The 15,450-nt window shown below is 36.9% G+C and overlaps 1 protein-coding gene across 1 annotated transcript; it reads right to left on the reverse strand.

The window, feature by feature from the left end:
* Positions 1-5,938: 5,938 nt before the first annotated feature.
* Positions 5,939-12,636, reverse strand: ETR1 (Signal transduction histidine kinase, hybrid-type, ethylene sensor). The gene is made up of 7 exons (XM_086252919.1): positions 12,486-12,636; positions 11,065-12,012; positions 9,458-9,826; positions 9,092-9,358; positions 8,866-8,993; positions 8,523-8,720; positions 5,939-6,595 (listed from the first exon to the last, which is right to left on the reverse strand). Exons 2-7 carry the CDS (start codon positions 11,968-11,970, stop codon positions 6,238-6,240), a joined length of 2,226 nt encoding a protein of 741 aa, XP_086109045.1. The 5' UTR covers positions 11,971-12,012; positions 12,486-12,636; the 3' UTR covers positions 5,939-6,237.
* Positions 12,637-15,450: the final 2,814 nt, after the last annotated feature.

A 15,450-nucleotide genomic window follows, 5' to 3' on the forward strand; every position in this document is an offset into this window, starting at 1 on the left:
ATCCGGCCGAAACACACCCCTAGTACTGCACTTATTTCATGTATATTTTACCGGCGGCTTTAAAAGAGCTCGCAAATTGACTTGGGTTATGGATGTATTGACCGCATATATTAACTGCACCGCCAGTAACTTTTACCCTTTTGGGAAATATTTAAGCTAATCCATACTCACGTCTCAGGACTTGATCAAATAAAAAAGTCAATACACCTATAGATTGACAGGGTAAAAAAAAAAAAAAAAAAAAAATTCACTTTTGATCCCTATAATTTAGGCCAAGTTTTTCTTTGATCCATCTAATTTTAGTTAGTTATTCAGATTTTGATTCTGTATTTTATAAATTATTGAAATTCAATAACACATTAACATTTTTGTTCATTAAATCGTCAAATTAGTTACGCTTTTAGTCATGTATTTAACAATAACAAACCGTAACAATTTTGATCATATACTTTAAAAAACAATTGGTGATTCAATAACGGATTGGATGAATTAATAGACAAAAATAGTAAAGTATCCTTAAATTGTAATAATTTGTAAAAAACAAGACCAAATCAAAACAATTGAAACAATAAAACATAATCCAAACTACAATGACTTGTGAATTTTGGCGAAAACTACAGACCCAAATCCACTTTGACTATGATTAGAGGTATACTGCATGCCTCAAACCTTAGCCATTTCAATCAAAACCAATGAATCAAAAACAGGTTTTTGAAAGAAAATCCTCAAATCCCCTTGACTCCGATTTTAGAAAAAAGAAGGTCAAGAGACAAAAATACTCCCAATATTAACAAAAAGGGCATGGAAACCCCCACATTGCAATATTTTGAAAGATGAAAGGAAATAAAACTAAGTTTTAGTTTTCCCTAAATCGAATCATATGCTGGCAACTTATTCCTCTATGTAGATAATTTTGTAATGTTGGGAGTCTCCAAATATCTTGGAACCATTCAATTTATATGATTTACAAACAGAATTCAGGTGAAATAGATGTTGGAAGTAAAGCTTCCACTGATTCTCGGGTCTGATATTAGCTTAGCAAATTAAACAATGCTGATGTGGTGTTCTAGTTAATTCATTAAAGTGATGTAATAGAGTATGACAGATGGCATTGTGTAATTGATCAAGTGTGTGTGTGTGGAGTGAGTGAGGTAATAGGCTCACGCACCCTCCTTTCAGTTTTTGTAACAGAATTGCAATGATGAATATAAGAACACACTCTCAACGTGAGTAAGCAATGTGAGCTACTCCATTTTTACACAGCTCTATTTTCTTTCCTTCCTAAAAAAAAACAAATGTCCCTAAGTAATCAGTAATTCAACATGGTATCAGAGCCATGGATTCGACCTTGAGCTGGGCGTATTACTGTGATTGAGTTTTTGGAAGTTTAAAAAAAAAAACTGAAGAAAACACAAGGATTTCTTTCAGAAATGTCTGGATCTGGCAGTATGGAGCTACGAGCTCCAGTGTTTGATGGAACAGAATTTGATTACTGGAAGGTGAGAATGGTAACAATCTTCAAGTCTCAAGGACTTTGGAAGCTGGTTGAGAAAGGGATCACAGTCCCTGACTCTAAGAAGAAGAAGAAAGATGGAGAGGCTGGAGGTGCTGATGAAGACGATGAGATCAGTGCCTATGTTGAGGACCAGAACATGAAAGATGCCAAAGCACTTGGAATCATTCAAGGAGCTGTGTCAAAGACAATCTTCCCTCGAATTGTGAACCAAGAGACAGCAAAAGGAGCTTGGGATCTGCTGCAAGAGGAATACCATGGGGATGAACAAGCCAGATCTGTGAAGCGCGCTACAAGGTTTGCGCAAGGAGTTTGAATACATGAAAATGAAAGATAATGAATCTCTTCCTGCATATTTTAGTCGTTTCTTTGATCTAACTAATCAAATGGAAAAGTATGGTGAGATTATGTCACATCAAAGATTGGTTCAAAAGGTTTTAATAAGCTTGACTAAAATCTATGATCCAATGTGTGTGATAATTGAAAGAACAGTTGATATGAATTCTGTATCTGTGCATGAGGTTGTTGCATCACTTAAAAGCTATGAGGTGAGACTGAGTAGGCATGAAGAGGATGATGAGAATTCTGAAAAGGCCTTTGCTAGCATGAGCATTGGTTCCAAAAATCGAAATGGCCAAGGCAGGACCTATGGCAATGATGGAGGGAAGCACAATCAAAGGCTCTGGAAAGGCAAGCCCAAGAAGTGGGATAACAAGCTTGCAGGAAGCTCAAAGCAAGTGAGTCACAGTGATGCAGGGAAACAAAAATGCAGAATCTGTGACAAAATGCATCTTGGAGACTGTTGGTTCAAAGGCAAAGTGAGGTGTCACAATTGCAGTAAATTTGGGCATGTGATGAAAGAATGTCATCAGCCTAAGAAGGAGCATTCAGTGAATTATGCAAATCAAGTACAAGAACCAGCTGCCATGTTCTATGCATGTCATAAGGCCTCTGTTGACAAGGACAAAGAGGTCTGGTACCTAGACAGTGGTTGCAGCAACCACATGACTAGCAATGAGGCTATGCTCATTGATATTGACAGATCAATGACATGTAAAGTGAAAATGGGCACTGGTGAGTTGGTGAAGTCAACTGGGAAAGGTACTCTTCCCATAGAACATGAAGGTGGTGTCAGATACATCAAGGAGGTGATGATTGTGCCTGGACTCGATGAAAATCTATTGAGTGTGGGGCAAATGGTGGAGAATGGATACTGGTTGGTGTTTGGTGACTTCATGGTTAAAATTTATGGTGATGAGAGTCTGCAACAACTTATTGCTGCTGTGCCAATGAAAGGAAACAGATGTTTTCCCTTCTCATTTGACAGCCTCAATCTAATGTTGGTTAATCAAGCCACTGTTGTTGATTCCACATGGAAATGGCACAGAAGAATGGGGCATTTAAACTTTGAGAGTCTGAAAAGATTACAAGATAAAGAGATGGTGATTGGTCTGCCAAAGTTAACTGGCAAAATACATGTATGTGAAGGGTGTGCTGCAAGCAAGACTCACAGGGCAACATTTGATAAAGGGCAAGTGAGAAGAGCTGCTGAACCTTTGGAATTGGTCCATACAGATGTGTGTGGCCCTATGACTGAGTCCATGGGAGGAAACAGGTACTTCCTTACATTTATAGATGATAAGACTCGAATGTGTTGGGTGTATTTTCTCAAATTCAAGGCAGATGTATTCACTGTTTTTAAGAAATTCAAGTCTATGGTTGAATTGCAAAGTGGCTATAAACTGAAGAAACTAAGAAGTGACAGAGGGGGAGAATACACTTCACATGAATTTGTCAAATTCTGTGAAGATGTGGGAATTGACAAGCAACTCACTGTTGCATACTCACCCCAGCAGAATGGAACAGCAGAAAGGAAGAATAGAACAATAGTTGAGATGGCCAGGACAATGTTGCATGAGAAAATGATGCCAAGGAAGTTTTGGGGTGAAGCAGTGCATACTGCTGTTTATCTCTTAAACAGGTGTCCTACTCAAGTCTTAGACAACAAGACTCCATTTGAGGAGTTCAGTGGGAGGAAGCCTGGTGTCAAGCATCTCAGAGTTTTTGGCTCCATCTGCTACACTCACATTCCATCTCAGCAAAGGTCCAAGCTTGATGAAACAGGCCAGAAGGGAGTCTTTGTAGGGTATGGGACAAGGGAAAAAGGCTATAGAGTTTATGATTTGGCCAGTGACAAAGTTATTGTCTCGAGGAGTGTGACATTTGAGGAAGCAGGTATGTGGAATTGGGAAAGCAAGGAAGCTGTCTATGTATCTGTTCCTTGGGATAACAAAGATGAGACAAGTGAAATTGATCCTGGTTTTGAGTTGTCTACTCCAACACAAGCTGTGCAAACTAAAACCATATCACCAAGTTCATCTGAATCAAATCTTGGATCAGAAAGAAGACATATAAAGACTGAGGCACAGAATCAAGAAGGAGATGTTGTTGAAAGTACAGAAACAAGTGAGATTGAACTATCAAACACCTATGACACCACACCACTGAAGTGGAAGAATCTAACTGAGGTTTTTGCACACTGCAAACTCAGTGTCATTGAACCAGAGAACTATGCTGAGGCTGCAAAAGATATGGCATGGCAAAAGGCAATGGAGGATGAGATTGCAATGATAGAGAAAAATCAAACTTGGGAGTTGGTTAGCAGACCGAGTGAGAAACCTATTGTGGGGGTCAAATGGATCTTCAAGACCAAGCTGAACCTTGATGGCACTATCCAGAAACACAAAGCAAGGCTGGTAGCTAAAGGCTACACTCAAAAACCAGGGGTAGACTTCAATGAGACCTTTGCCCCTGTGGCAAGGCTTGACACAATTCGAACCTTGATTGCTTTGGCTGCTCAAAGGGGCTGGAAACTCTATCAACTTGATGTTAAGTCAGCATTCCTAAATGGAGTATTAGAAGAAGAGGTCTATGTGGATCAGCCAGATGGATTTGTGGTTGAAAATGCTGAACACAAAGTCTACAAACTGAAGAAGGCTCTTTATGGCTTAAAACAGGCCCCTAGAGCTTGGTACAGCAATATAGATGCTTATCTGCTGGAATGTGGATTTAAGAAAAGTCCTAGTGAAGCTACATTATATGTGAAATGCAAGGAAGGTTTTGGGACTCTAATGGTGTCGATCTATGTTGATGATATTGTTTATACAGGTGACAATGAAGTTTTAATTGAAGAATTCAAGAGAGACATGATGCAAAGATATGAGATGACAGACTTAGGACTCCTACATCACTTCCTTGGAATTGGAGTAATTCAGCAAGAGAATGGAATTTTTATACATCAGAGGAAATATGCAATGACTCTACTAGACAAGTTTGGTTTGAAACACTGCAAATCTGTATCAACTCCATTGGCCACCTCAGACAAGCCTAGAAAAGAGGATGGAAGCAAGCCTGCCAGTGAGGAGTTATATAGGAAAATCATTGGGAGTTTATTATACTTAACTGCAACCAGGCCAGATATCATGTTTGCTACCAGCTTACTTGCTAGATTTATGCATTGCCCCACTGAGAAGCACCTTGGAACAGCTAAAAGGGTCTTAAGATACATCAAAGGTACTCTAGACTATGGCATTCAATACCAGAAAGGGGATTCACCAATTCTGATTGGATATTGTGATAGTGATTGGAGTGGAGATGAGGATGACATGAGATCAACCTCTGGATATGCTTTTTCATTTGGAAGTGGAGCTTTCTCATGGGCCTCTGTCAAACAGCATAGTGTAGCTCTATCCACAGCAGAGGCTGAATATATAAGTGCAGCAGAAGCTACAACTCAAGCAATTTGGTTGAGGTTTGTGTTAGAAGATTTTGGTAAAGAACAGGTGGAACCAACTACCATTATGTGTGACAATACTTCTGCTATAGCCATGACCAAGAATCCAGTGTTCCATCAGAGATCGAAACATATTAAAAGGAAATTCCATTTTATAAGGGATGCATTGCAGGAAGGTGTGATAGATTTGTTATACTGCAGAAGCAAGGATCAAATTGCAGACATTTTCACTAAGGCTCTTCCAAAGGATCGTTTTGCTTTCTTGAGAGACAAACTTGGAATTTAATCAGTGCAAGCTTTAGAAGGGAGTGTTGGAAGTAAAGCTTCCACTGATTCTCGGGTCTGATATTAGCTTAGCAAATTAAACAATGCTGATGTGGTGTTCTAGTTAATTCATTAAAGTGATGTAATAGAGTATGACAGATGGCATTGTGTAATTGATCAAGTGTGTGTGTGTGGAGTGAGTGAGGTAATAGGCTCACGCACCCTCCTTTCAGTTTTTGTAACAGAATTGCAATGATGAATATAAGAACACTCTCAACGTGAGTAAGCAATGTGAGCTACTCCATTTTTACACAGCTCTGTTTTCTTTCCTTCCTAAAAAAAAACAAATGTCCCTAAGTAATCAGTAATTCAACAATAGATTCATCCATTTATAGAAAAATTAGTTTTGCAGGTCATGGAATGACAACCAACAAATTTTAATAAAATGTGGGCATCATCAGTTGATTCCTTTTACTTCTATATTTTATGACAATTGCCCAATAAGGATACCTGGAGACTGCTTTTAACATGCAATGTCATCTTGCAACATTTCTCCATCTTTATTGTATTGTTATAATGCCGTGTTTTATCCACAAATTGCTAGCAGAAGCTTTCATTTGCCTTTTCCCTCCAAGACTTTCCTAAGCTGCAGCAATGTTCCTGCATCTTACATCGCCTCAAATAGAACTCGATGCTCCAATAATTCTGATAAAACACTCCTCATCTTATCAACTGAGACAGGTTTTAGTATAACTCCATCCATACCGACCCTCATGCAGTTCTCCTTTGTCACCTTGTCCATGTTTCCAGTAAGTGCTACTAATACTGGCCGTTCATGACGCTTTGTAAATTTTTCATGAATCTGGACAGCAAGTTCGAAACCATCTATGCCTGGCATGCACACATCCATGAACACCACCTTGTGCTCCTGTGAAATAACGTGCAAGAACTCATCACTTGAGCTTACAGTTGTTACATCACATCCAAGGTGCACAAGAAGTCCCTTTGTCACTGACCTGCTGACCCTGGATCATTGAAAAAGCAGACAAAATAATACAGCACTCAGTTACGATAGTAAACATACATATGACAAAACTGTAATTCCAATATAGTTCACCAAACTCAATATGATATTCATTCTATCTTCATTATGAATCAACGTATACATACTAAGATTAGCAAGTTTCCACACCATGATTATTATACAATCATAGATGTAGTACTTATGTCTTAACATAGAGAGGGAGAGAGAGAGAGCATCACTAACAAAAAAAAAAAAAACTTCCATACAATGTCTAACTTGAATTTTTGCCAAGAGAATGTCAATTTAAGTTTTAGACAAAACTCCAAAGACATGTCTTTCTTAAAATGGTCAAAAATATGGTATTAGGTATACAAATTGGAAAATTAGAAAGAAACATATATCTGGACAGGCTAATAGTGGCCTAGACACAAAATCCAATCTGGACATAAAGAAACCTACCTGAAATCTACCTAGAACTCAAATAAAGCTCAACCCAAAACATAGATTGGGATTCTGACCAACCCAACCGAATTGATAGTTCTAGTTCAGGAATTATTTGGTGGCAAAGCTTATGGACATGATTTGAATGTTGAAAATCTCAAGGACATCATGGGGAATTTAGGTTGTGTTTGGAAACTAAGATTTGGGTTTGAAATGCATATGCATATGTGCATATAAACACATACACTAGACATTTTAACCAGGAATTTTAGAACAAATTGTTCATATTTCTCTAGAACTCTGAGCCGCAAGTCCAAAACCCCTTGATTTAGAGAACTTTTATTTGAATGTTGAATACACAACCACCACATCACATAAAGCACTGGCTAAAACAAAACCTCAAGAAATCAAGACTTCACCCGTACATTATATAGTGCACACTAAATTGAGCAAGGGAAGTAGCATAAAGAGGACAAAACCAAAGGAGTCGTAGAATGGTGGAGGACTGAATCTTCACCTGCCAAACACCCACCAATTCTTCCAAGCCCAAATCAGACTGAGTTAGCACCATGTTGCTGCCAAGATCAAGCCTGCTAGTTGATATTTGATTATCATGATCTTAGAGAGAGAGAGAGAGAGAGAGCCACTTTTCAACTAGATAGCCATCTCTCTCTCTCTCTCTCTCTCTCTCTCTCTCTCTCTCTCTCTGTGGGTGAGTGTAACTTAATTCGTATTGATTTGGAAAATCCCAATATTTTGGCATTATTCCAAATCTGACTAAGTTTTAAAGTCCTGAGTGGATTTCTAAGAAATCCAAAACCTATCCTTGTAACAATTTGAAATGAGGGATTTGGATTTGGGTCTCCAAATTCAAATTCACCCTCCTCTAAATCCATCTATCCAAAAGGACCATTAGAATTAGATTATGCTTCAGAAGAATGGAAATGGGTTTCTTTTATATACAGGAGATTAGAAACTGTGGCAGGAATTTTTGGACATTAGGTACTTTAGGTTTAGGGATTTCAGTTGCGGAGAATCAACAGTAGGAAAACATTGGGTGATATAAAAGCAGGGTGAGTTGTGATAAGGAATTAGATTCAAGAAGATAAACTAGGCATTACACCTTGAATTCCATAAAGGTCAAACCTAGGCTTACAACACTGCATCCGTCTAGGATGTAAACCCTGTTGATTTACTAGTGTTGCATACATGTAAACTTCGACTCCTTGTATGACTTGCACTACTGACTCAAAGTATGAATGACCAAGTTAAAAACTACTATATAACAAATGTATGCGCCCACTAATTCCAGGTCACACATTTTCCAAGCTCATTCTGTTATCACCTTGTAAACTGGAAATCATAGAATAAATCATGCCCAACTCAGCTTGATTATAGTCTTATACCGTATTTGAAAAATAAATATTGCAAGAGGGAGTAATACATCTGAAAATCAACAGAGTAGGAAAGGTGGTTATGCTACTGACCCATTATCATCCATGACAAGAACTTTCAACCCAGGAAAGTTTGTTTGAACATGATTTGCTTGCACCTTGGGCATAAAAGGAAGCTTAGATTCATTCGAACACTCTGGAAATCCAATTTTCACAATGAAAGTGGCAGTACATCCCTTGCCTAGACCTTCACTTTCAATCCATATATGTCCATCCATAAGATTTACAAATCTGATCACAACATAGAAAAGGAAATGGAATTAAAACTGCATCTTTATGAAGAAATCTCTTATAAATATAAATTCGAACTCCAAAAATACACAAAATTAAAGTACCACTTTCAAGCTGGATATGGTAAAACACAAAAATAAAGTACCTCTTACAAATTGCAAGGCCAAGTCCACTACCACCAGAATTTCGAGTGGCTAATGACTGAGTTTGTGCGAATTTGGTGAATAGCTTTGGAACATCCTGGGGATTAATACCAGATCCAGAATCTTTTACCTGCACCAGAGAAAGGAAATGTAAAACACATTGCTACTTCAGATCAGAAGAATAATCTTCCAAAGAAAGACTTCAATCAAGCATTTGAAGATATTAACCTGTACACGCAGGTAAAAGTGATTATCACTTTGCACCGGAAAGAAATCAGGAGCACGGAAATCTCTTAACGACTCTGATTTCGCAACAAAAGCTGTGATTGAGATACTCCCATCTTTTGAGAACTTCACAGCATTCCCAACAACATTTAGGATAATTTGCATAAGGCGCTTTTCATCACCTATGGCATACACTGGCAAATCTGCTGCTAAATTTAATGCAACCGACAACTTTTTGACAGATGCAACAGGCTTAATCAAATTATGAACCTGCAGTTAGAAACACAGATCTCACTGAAGCAAACCACTAAAAAAAATGCAAATTGCACGGCATCCTTAAAATCCAAATTAATCAACACATAATCTAACCTCTCTGAACACAGAATGGAGGTTAAAAGTTGCTATGTCAAGTTGAAGGCTGCCATCTTCAAGCCTTGAAAGATCTAATACATCATTTATGAGAGTAGCCAAAAGGTTACTGCTCTTTAATATCGTTTCAACCATAAGACGCTGCTCAGGTGTCAGCTCAGTTTCCTGCATCAAGGAAGAAAGAGCAATAATTGCATGCATGGGAGTTCTCATCTCATGGTTCATAACAGCCAAGAAATCATTGCGAGCACGAATTGCAGTTTCCGCTTCCCTCCTGGCCAGATCAAGTGCAATATTCTGCTCCATAAGAAGATCCCTTGCCCTCATTGACTCTTCTAATATTGCAGCATGTGACAAAGCAACTGCCACCTGTTTCAACATTAAGAAGAAATAAATTTGTGCTTCTTTATATTATAATCAACCATATAACATTAAAGTAAGCAAGAAACAGGGAGAGCACGTTTTCAGATAGGCAATCTGCTCTGTTTCTTTATTCGATTTTCTATATTTTTCTTATTTTCATTCTATACACCAAGTACTACAAAACATTACTCAAAAATGCAATTAATTTCCAAGAACATCTCCGACACAATCAAACATTTAATGCTGTTGATATAAAGTTCTCACGTGGAGGCTTCTGGTTTTTTCCTTGGAGGGATGAAAGAGAATTGGGGTAAAGGTTTTGCCCTAAGGTCAAGCCTTACCAATCAATGGGAATATAAATTAAAAAGTAAATGTTTTGTCATTCAGTTTTCTGCATGTAAGGAATGGACTTTAGAGTAGGCTGCAATTTTTACCCATTTAACTGAAGTTCCTATTTCTCAAGGTTGGAATATTATTCTTCTAATCCCTCAGGACTTGGATTCTGAAATATGAAACTATTAAATTTAAACGAAAGCCCTTAAAAACCACAATACCTCCATTACATAATAAAGCCAAAGTACGACACATGGACCATAATCACAGCCATCTAAAGCATATATAAAAATTACAGATTTAACTCTGACTTTTAAAACATAACTAAATCGGCAAGAAACATAAAAAATAGGACCCAATTGTAACTTAATTAGCCTACAGAAGATTGCAGTCAACCCCTAAATTAAAACTAAGCCATAAACAAATAAATTTTTTATTAGTTGTACAAATAATTGCTTGATCTTTAATGTTTCTTTTTGTTGAAATTCTTGTTGCCTGCATCACATGGAAATTAGGAGGCAGGGTATCGGGGCATTTTCCGGTAAAGAATAAGGATAAAGTTTTAGAGGAAGAGACTTGGGAATTAGTATATGGATAAATATACAAATGATAAAACATTGAGCCACAATATTTCCAGATGAACAAAAAGCTACTATCATGTCACCCAATTTTCATATGCAAAAAAAGATAATTAGACCACATACCTTGAGAACTTATAGCATTCGACTGAGGGTTCTACTTCTACCACACTAGAAATACACTCAACTTACAAAAAGAATGAAGCTCTTCAAAAACCAATAAAATTCTTTATAGGACATAATTACTAGCACATAAAAATCTAAAACAGCAAATAAGAACAGAAATGTGTTAAAATATTCTTTTTCAAAAAGATAAACATTGTTGCTCCTTACCTGATCAGCAACTACTTCAACCAGCTCTAGCTCATGGACATGCCATTGCCTTGCACTATCAGAGGGAAGCATTAACACCATCAAAGCATAGCGTTTCGTTGAGAGCTCTGGCCAGTCATTAATTTGGAAGTTCGAGAGATGTAGGAGAGGGACACGAACAGCAACTACCTCCCCAGGCATGTGTTTTCCTGCAAGAGGTCTTAGTCTTGCCACTGGGGAATTAGGAGATATTTTTACTGCATGGTTGCTACTAAATACTTGATTGATCACAGGAAGATGAATGGGTACGGTATATCCTACTGGATTCTGTTGACGGAGCGTATAGGATAGTTGAAGCTCTAACCCAGTGCGTGTCGGCATCCACAAGGCACATTCTTCCAAAGCCAAAGTTCTACCTAATTCGACAAGGGTGGTTTTTAGTATAGTATGTCTATCAAGAGTGCTTCTGATCTCATGGGTCAGCATCCTGACATGTCGACCTGTTTCCTCCTGTGTGCGAATCAGACCCATTTCTCTATCGAGCTCTGCAGCCTTGTTTTTCAAGAATAATTCTCTAGTTTTAACACTCAATAAATCAGGAATAATATGTACAAGCATGAGGGCAGTTGCACATGATACCACAGCAGTTAAAAGCTTCGCAGTAGTCATTACTATGGCCACAGTTCTTGAATGCATGTTAAAAGTCCATAAGTTAATAAGATGCGTCGCTCCACACAATACAATGAAAGCACCAAACTGAACAAGGACCCATCTATATGGAAACACAGCGGATTTCTTGACAAAGTAGATCAGTTCCAAAGGGATGGAAAAATAAGCAAGTGCAATAAAGAAATCCGAAATGTACTGATATTTCATCAACAATTCATCCGCTGGCCATTGTGGCTCAATGCAGTTGCACGCCTCCATGATGATTGAGCCACTAAGCTGATATTACTTGGTTCTACATGCCTGCAACATATTATACTGTCAAACAACATATTATACTGTCAAACAGATTAAAGCACAAATTAAAAATAAAACAAAAGAAGAAAATGACAACACAATCCCAACCAGTGTTTTAAAAGGCGAGGCGTATAGGCAAGGCATATAAGCAAGCCGTTTTATGTCCCACAAGGCGAGGCATAAAGCCTTGGGGCGTTGAGGCGTAAGTCTTTTGAACAAGAATTAATTTAATAAAATAATAATAATAATAATTTAAGATACTTCAAAAAAAAAAAAATTCAGAGCATAAATGTCTAGCAATTCATTAAAAAAAAAAAAAATACAGCGCATCATTCACAGTATATGAATTCCAGAATTTGGTAAAAATTAATAACAGCATATGAATAAGAAGAAAAAGGAAAACCCAAACAATATCAAAAATCAGGGAGAAACAACATCAAAAATCAGTGAGAAACAATAAAACCCAAACTAAGTATTACCTGCTGTTTCAGACGGTGGTACTGGTGCCTTAAAAGCTTAGAGCTTGGAGGCTCGACACTCCAAGATTGCGGTGGCAGTTGGGAAGAAGAAGAAGGGGGAGAAGTGGATAACTAAAAATTGATTTTGAAACCCTAAATGGGTATCGGGAGGAAGGGTGAAGTTGGAGCTGATTAATAAGTGATGGAGCTGTTTTTTCACCCAAAAAAAAAAAAAAAAAGAGTTACGGGGCTGTTTATTGACCAAAAAAAAAAAGTGACGGAGCTGTTTAGTTTTGTTTAAACAGTACAAGACGCAATACTCACCGCCTCGCCGGCTCTAGTTTTCAGGACATCCTCTTACAACAGCGTGGGTCAATGAGGCACCCTCTTCCGTGAGTTATGGGTCCCACCTCATTATGAAAGAATACGGCATTGCCTATTAAGGCAGTTCCATGTAAAACTTTCTCATACTAACTGTTCCATTCAAACAATAATTAAGGGACAAAACGACATAAGGGTTTATTCTCAGTTTTTTTAACTTTTAATGACTTTTAAAGACTTTTGTTAAATTAAAAAATCAAAAAGTACTCAATCTGGAAAGTCTATGAAAGTTAGAGTGTACTCAATGAAATTTTTTTAAAAGTCTATGAAAGTCATACGGTACTCAAAATGTCAATGACTTTCATAGATTTTTCATGTTAATAGATTTTGAAAGACTTTTAGCATTAAGGTATAAATATCAAGCCTTCTTATTTCTCTCACATTCCCCCACTGACTTTAAAAAACTTTTGGCATTGAGGTATAAATATCAAACCTCCTTATCCCAATTTCTATGGATACCTATGCTTGGGTTATTCTCTGCTAAGACACGGTTGCTGCATTGTAAGCCTTTTAACCATCTTCTTCTTCTTCCACACAATGCAAGCAAAAACTGTAAGTCTGTCTTTGAATTAGAGACTAAGGGGGTGTCTCCCAACTTGAATTTTATTGGATTTTAAAAGTCCAATGAAATTTAGATGTCCCTCACTCAGATTTTAATGGATTCCAAAGAAATCAAGGTGTCACCAACTCAGATTTTAATAGATTCCAATGAAATACAGGTGTCCTCAAAAAGTCATTTTATTAAATGAATGATTTTAATGGATTTGGATGCATTTTTTACACATAACAAATTTCATGAGAATTCCAGCCAATTCCTTAGATTTTGATGGATTCTATGGATTTTAATATCCATTAAAATCCAATAAAATCTGAGTTAGGGACACCCCCCATTTTGTGTTATTTTGTTGAATTTGCAGTTTGAGGTTTATATGCTTGCTATTGACTATACTGGGTTACGTTTCAGGAATCATCTACGCCTTCTATGCCACTGTCTTCGTCGATCGCGACAACTATTTTGACGAATACCGTCGTCCCCTTTAGTCCCCTGCTTAGCTTAATTGTTTAAATTATTCAGTCATTTTCACTCTAACTCAAATATTTAGCCTTTTTGTGTTGTTAAAGAGAATCTCATGTTTTGTATTTGTAATAAAAGTGAATGATTTCTAAGTGTCTGAAGTATGAAAATGTGAAATTGATTATCTATGTTTGTTTATTAATTTGGATATGCATGTATTCTGAGCATGACAACCATTGAATATTGATGAATGATATCTAATAGACTACAAATTAAAACTTCTTTTGCGTTATTGAGAAAACAGTCTAATTTAGCTATATGAGTCTCAAATGCTTCTTGCTAAGAACAAGTATGTGTAAGCCAAATGAAAATCTAATACACGTCAACATTTCTAATTTAAATGATATATACACATCGGTATTTTTTATTTAAATGATATTTTTCAAAAAATAAATAGATATTTGATTGTTATCTTTACTTAATTTTGAATTAAGAAACCAAATAACTTTTGGAGTTTGAATTTACAAACCATATTACTATACAAACTAGATTATTTGTCCTCATCTTGAATATTAGCTGCTTTAGCTACGGGCTCTTGATTGTCTCTCGATACACCCTTGTTATATTCTTCATGTACATTATTCTCTAATAAAAAGTGTCTAAATGCATGATGTTCAATCACTTTCCCTTTTGGATGCATGAAGACCAATAAAAAAACCATTAGTTTATATATTGTACCAACCGTGCATAGACAGATTTAAAATCACGGGCCCTTTAGCATGTAGATGGATGAAACTCAATCCTCAAAGACAATGATCGATAATGGAAACAGAATATGATTGAATATTATATACGATAGAATTTTCTATCTATCAAAAATCATTTGCAAACAAATGGGCACCAGCCGCACCATCAAATGGTCATTTAGTAATGTACATTTACAATCACAAGTGATGCATTTAGTAAATGAATTGGTACATTAATGGTACATTCAAAACGAACTGTTGCCTTTAGATTTACAAAGTACAATTAAAGAACTACGCTATAAAGTTTAGGATGCAAACATCCTTCATCATGCACTTGTCCATACAAGTGCTCACTAAAACAATCAAAGAAAAGAGAGCAATGCCCTCATCTCTGTACACAAACTATTTAACTGCACCAATTCACAAATTACCATACACATCCCTTCACCAATTCACATAAGCAGACATTTGCAAACCAAACCCACTCAATAAAATCCAACCAATTAACTTTCATAAAGTCGCAAAATAACTTTGCAAACCAAAAAACATTGTAAACAATAACTTTGCAGACCAAACCCGCTCAATAAAATCCAAACAAACATTTGCATTTATCAATCAACTGTCATAAATTCACAAAGTAGGAAAAATAAGTATCACAACCAAAATGAACTTGATCTTCTGCATCATTCTACCAAAATGAATGATCCACCAATCCTACACATCATGGTTGTTCCAAAAGTAGAGCAACATTTGACCTAAATGAACCAACCAACCAAGCAATAAAAAAACACAAAGTACCAATGACCTGTACATGGTAAAGTCACAAGTCACTGTTGCTTCCAGA

The sequence above is a fragment of the Dryas octopetala genome, chromosome 8 (assembly GCF_963921425.1).
Source record: "Dryas octopetala chromosome 8, drDryOcto1.1, whole genome shotgun sequence".
Lineage (NCBI taxonomy): Eukaryota > Viridiplantae > Streptophyta > Magnoliopsida > Rosales > Rosaceae > Dryas > Dryas octopetala.

What these genes read in the sequence shown, in the direction of transcription:
- ETR1 (XM_086252919.1), bottom strand. Translation starts at nt 11,970, where the DNA reads ATGGAGGCGTGCAACTGCATTGAGCCACAATGGCCAGCGGATGAATTG. An exon ending in GGCCTTGCAATTTGTAAGAG is followed by an intron (nt 8,721 to 8,865) that starts GTACTTTATTTT and finishes TGTTGTGATCAG; the next exon opens with ATTTGTAAATCTTATGGATG. An exon ending in CTTGTCATGGATGATAATGG is followed by an intron (nt 6,596 to 8,522) that starts GTCAGTAGCATA and finishes TCAATGATCCAG; the next exon opens with GGTCAGCAGGTCAGTGACAA.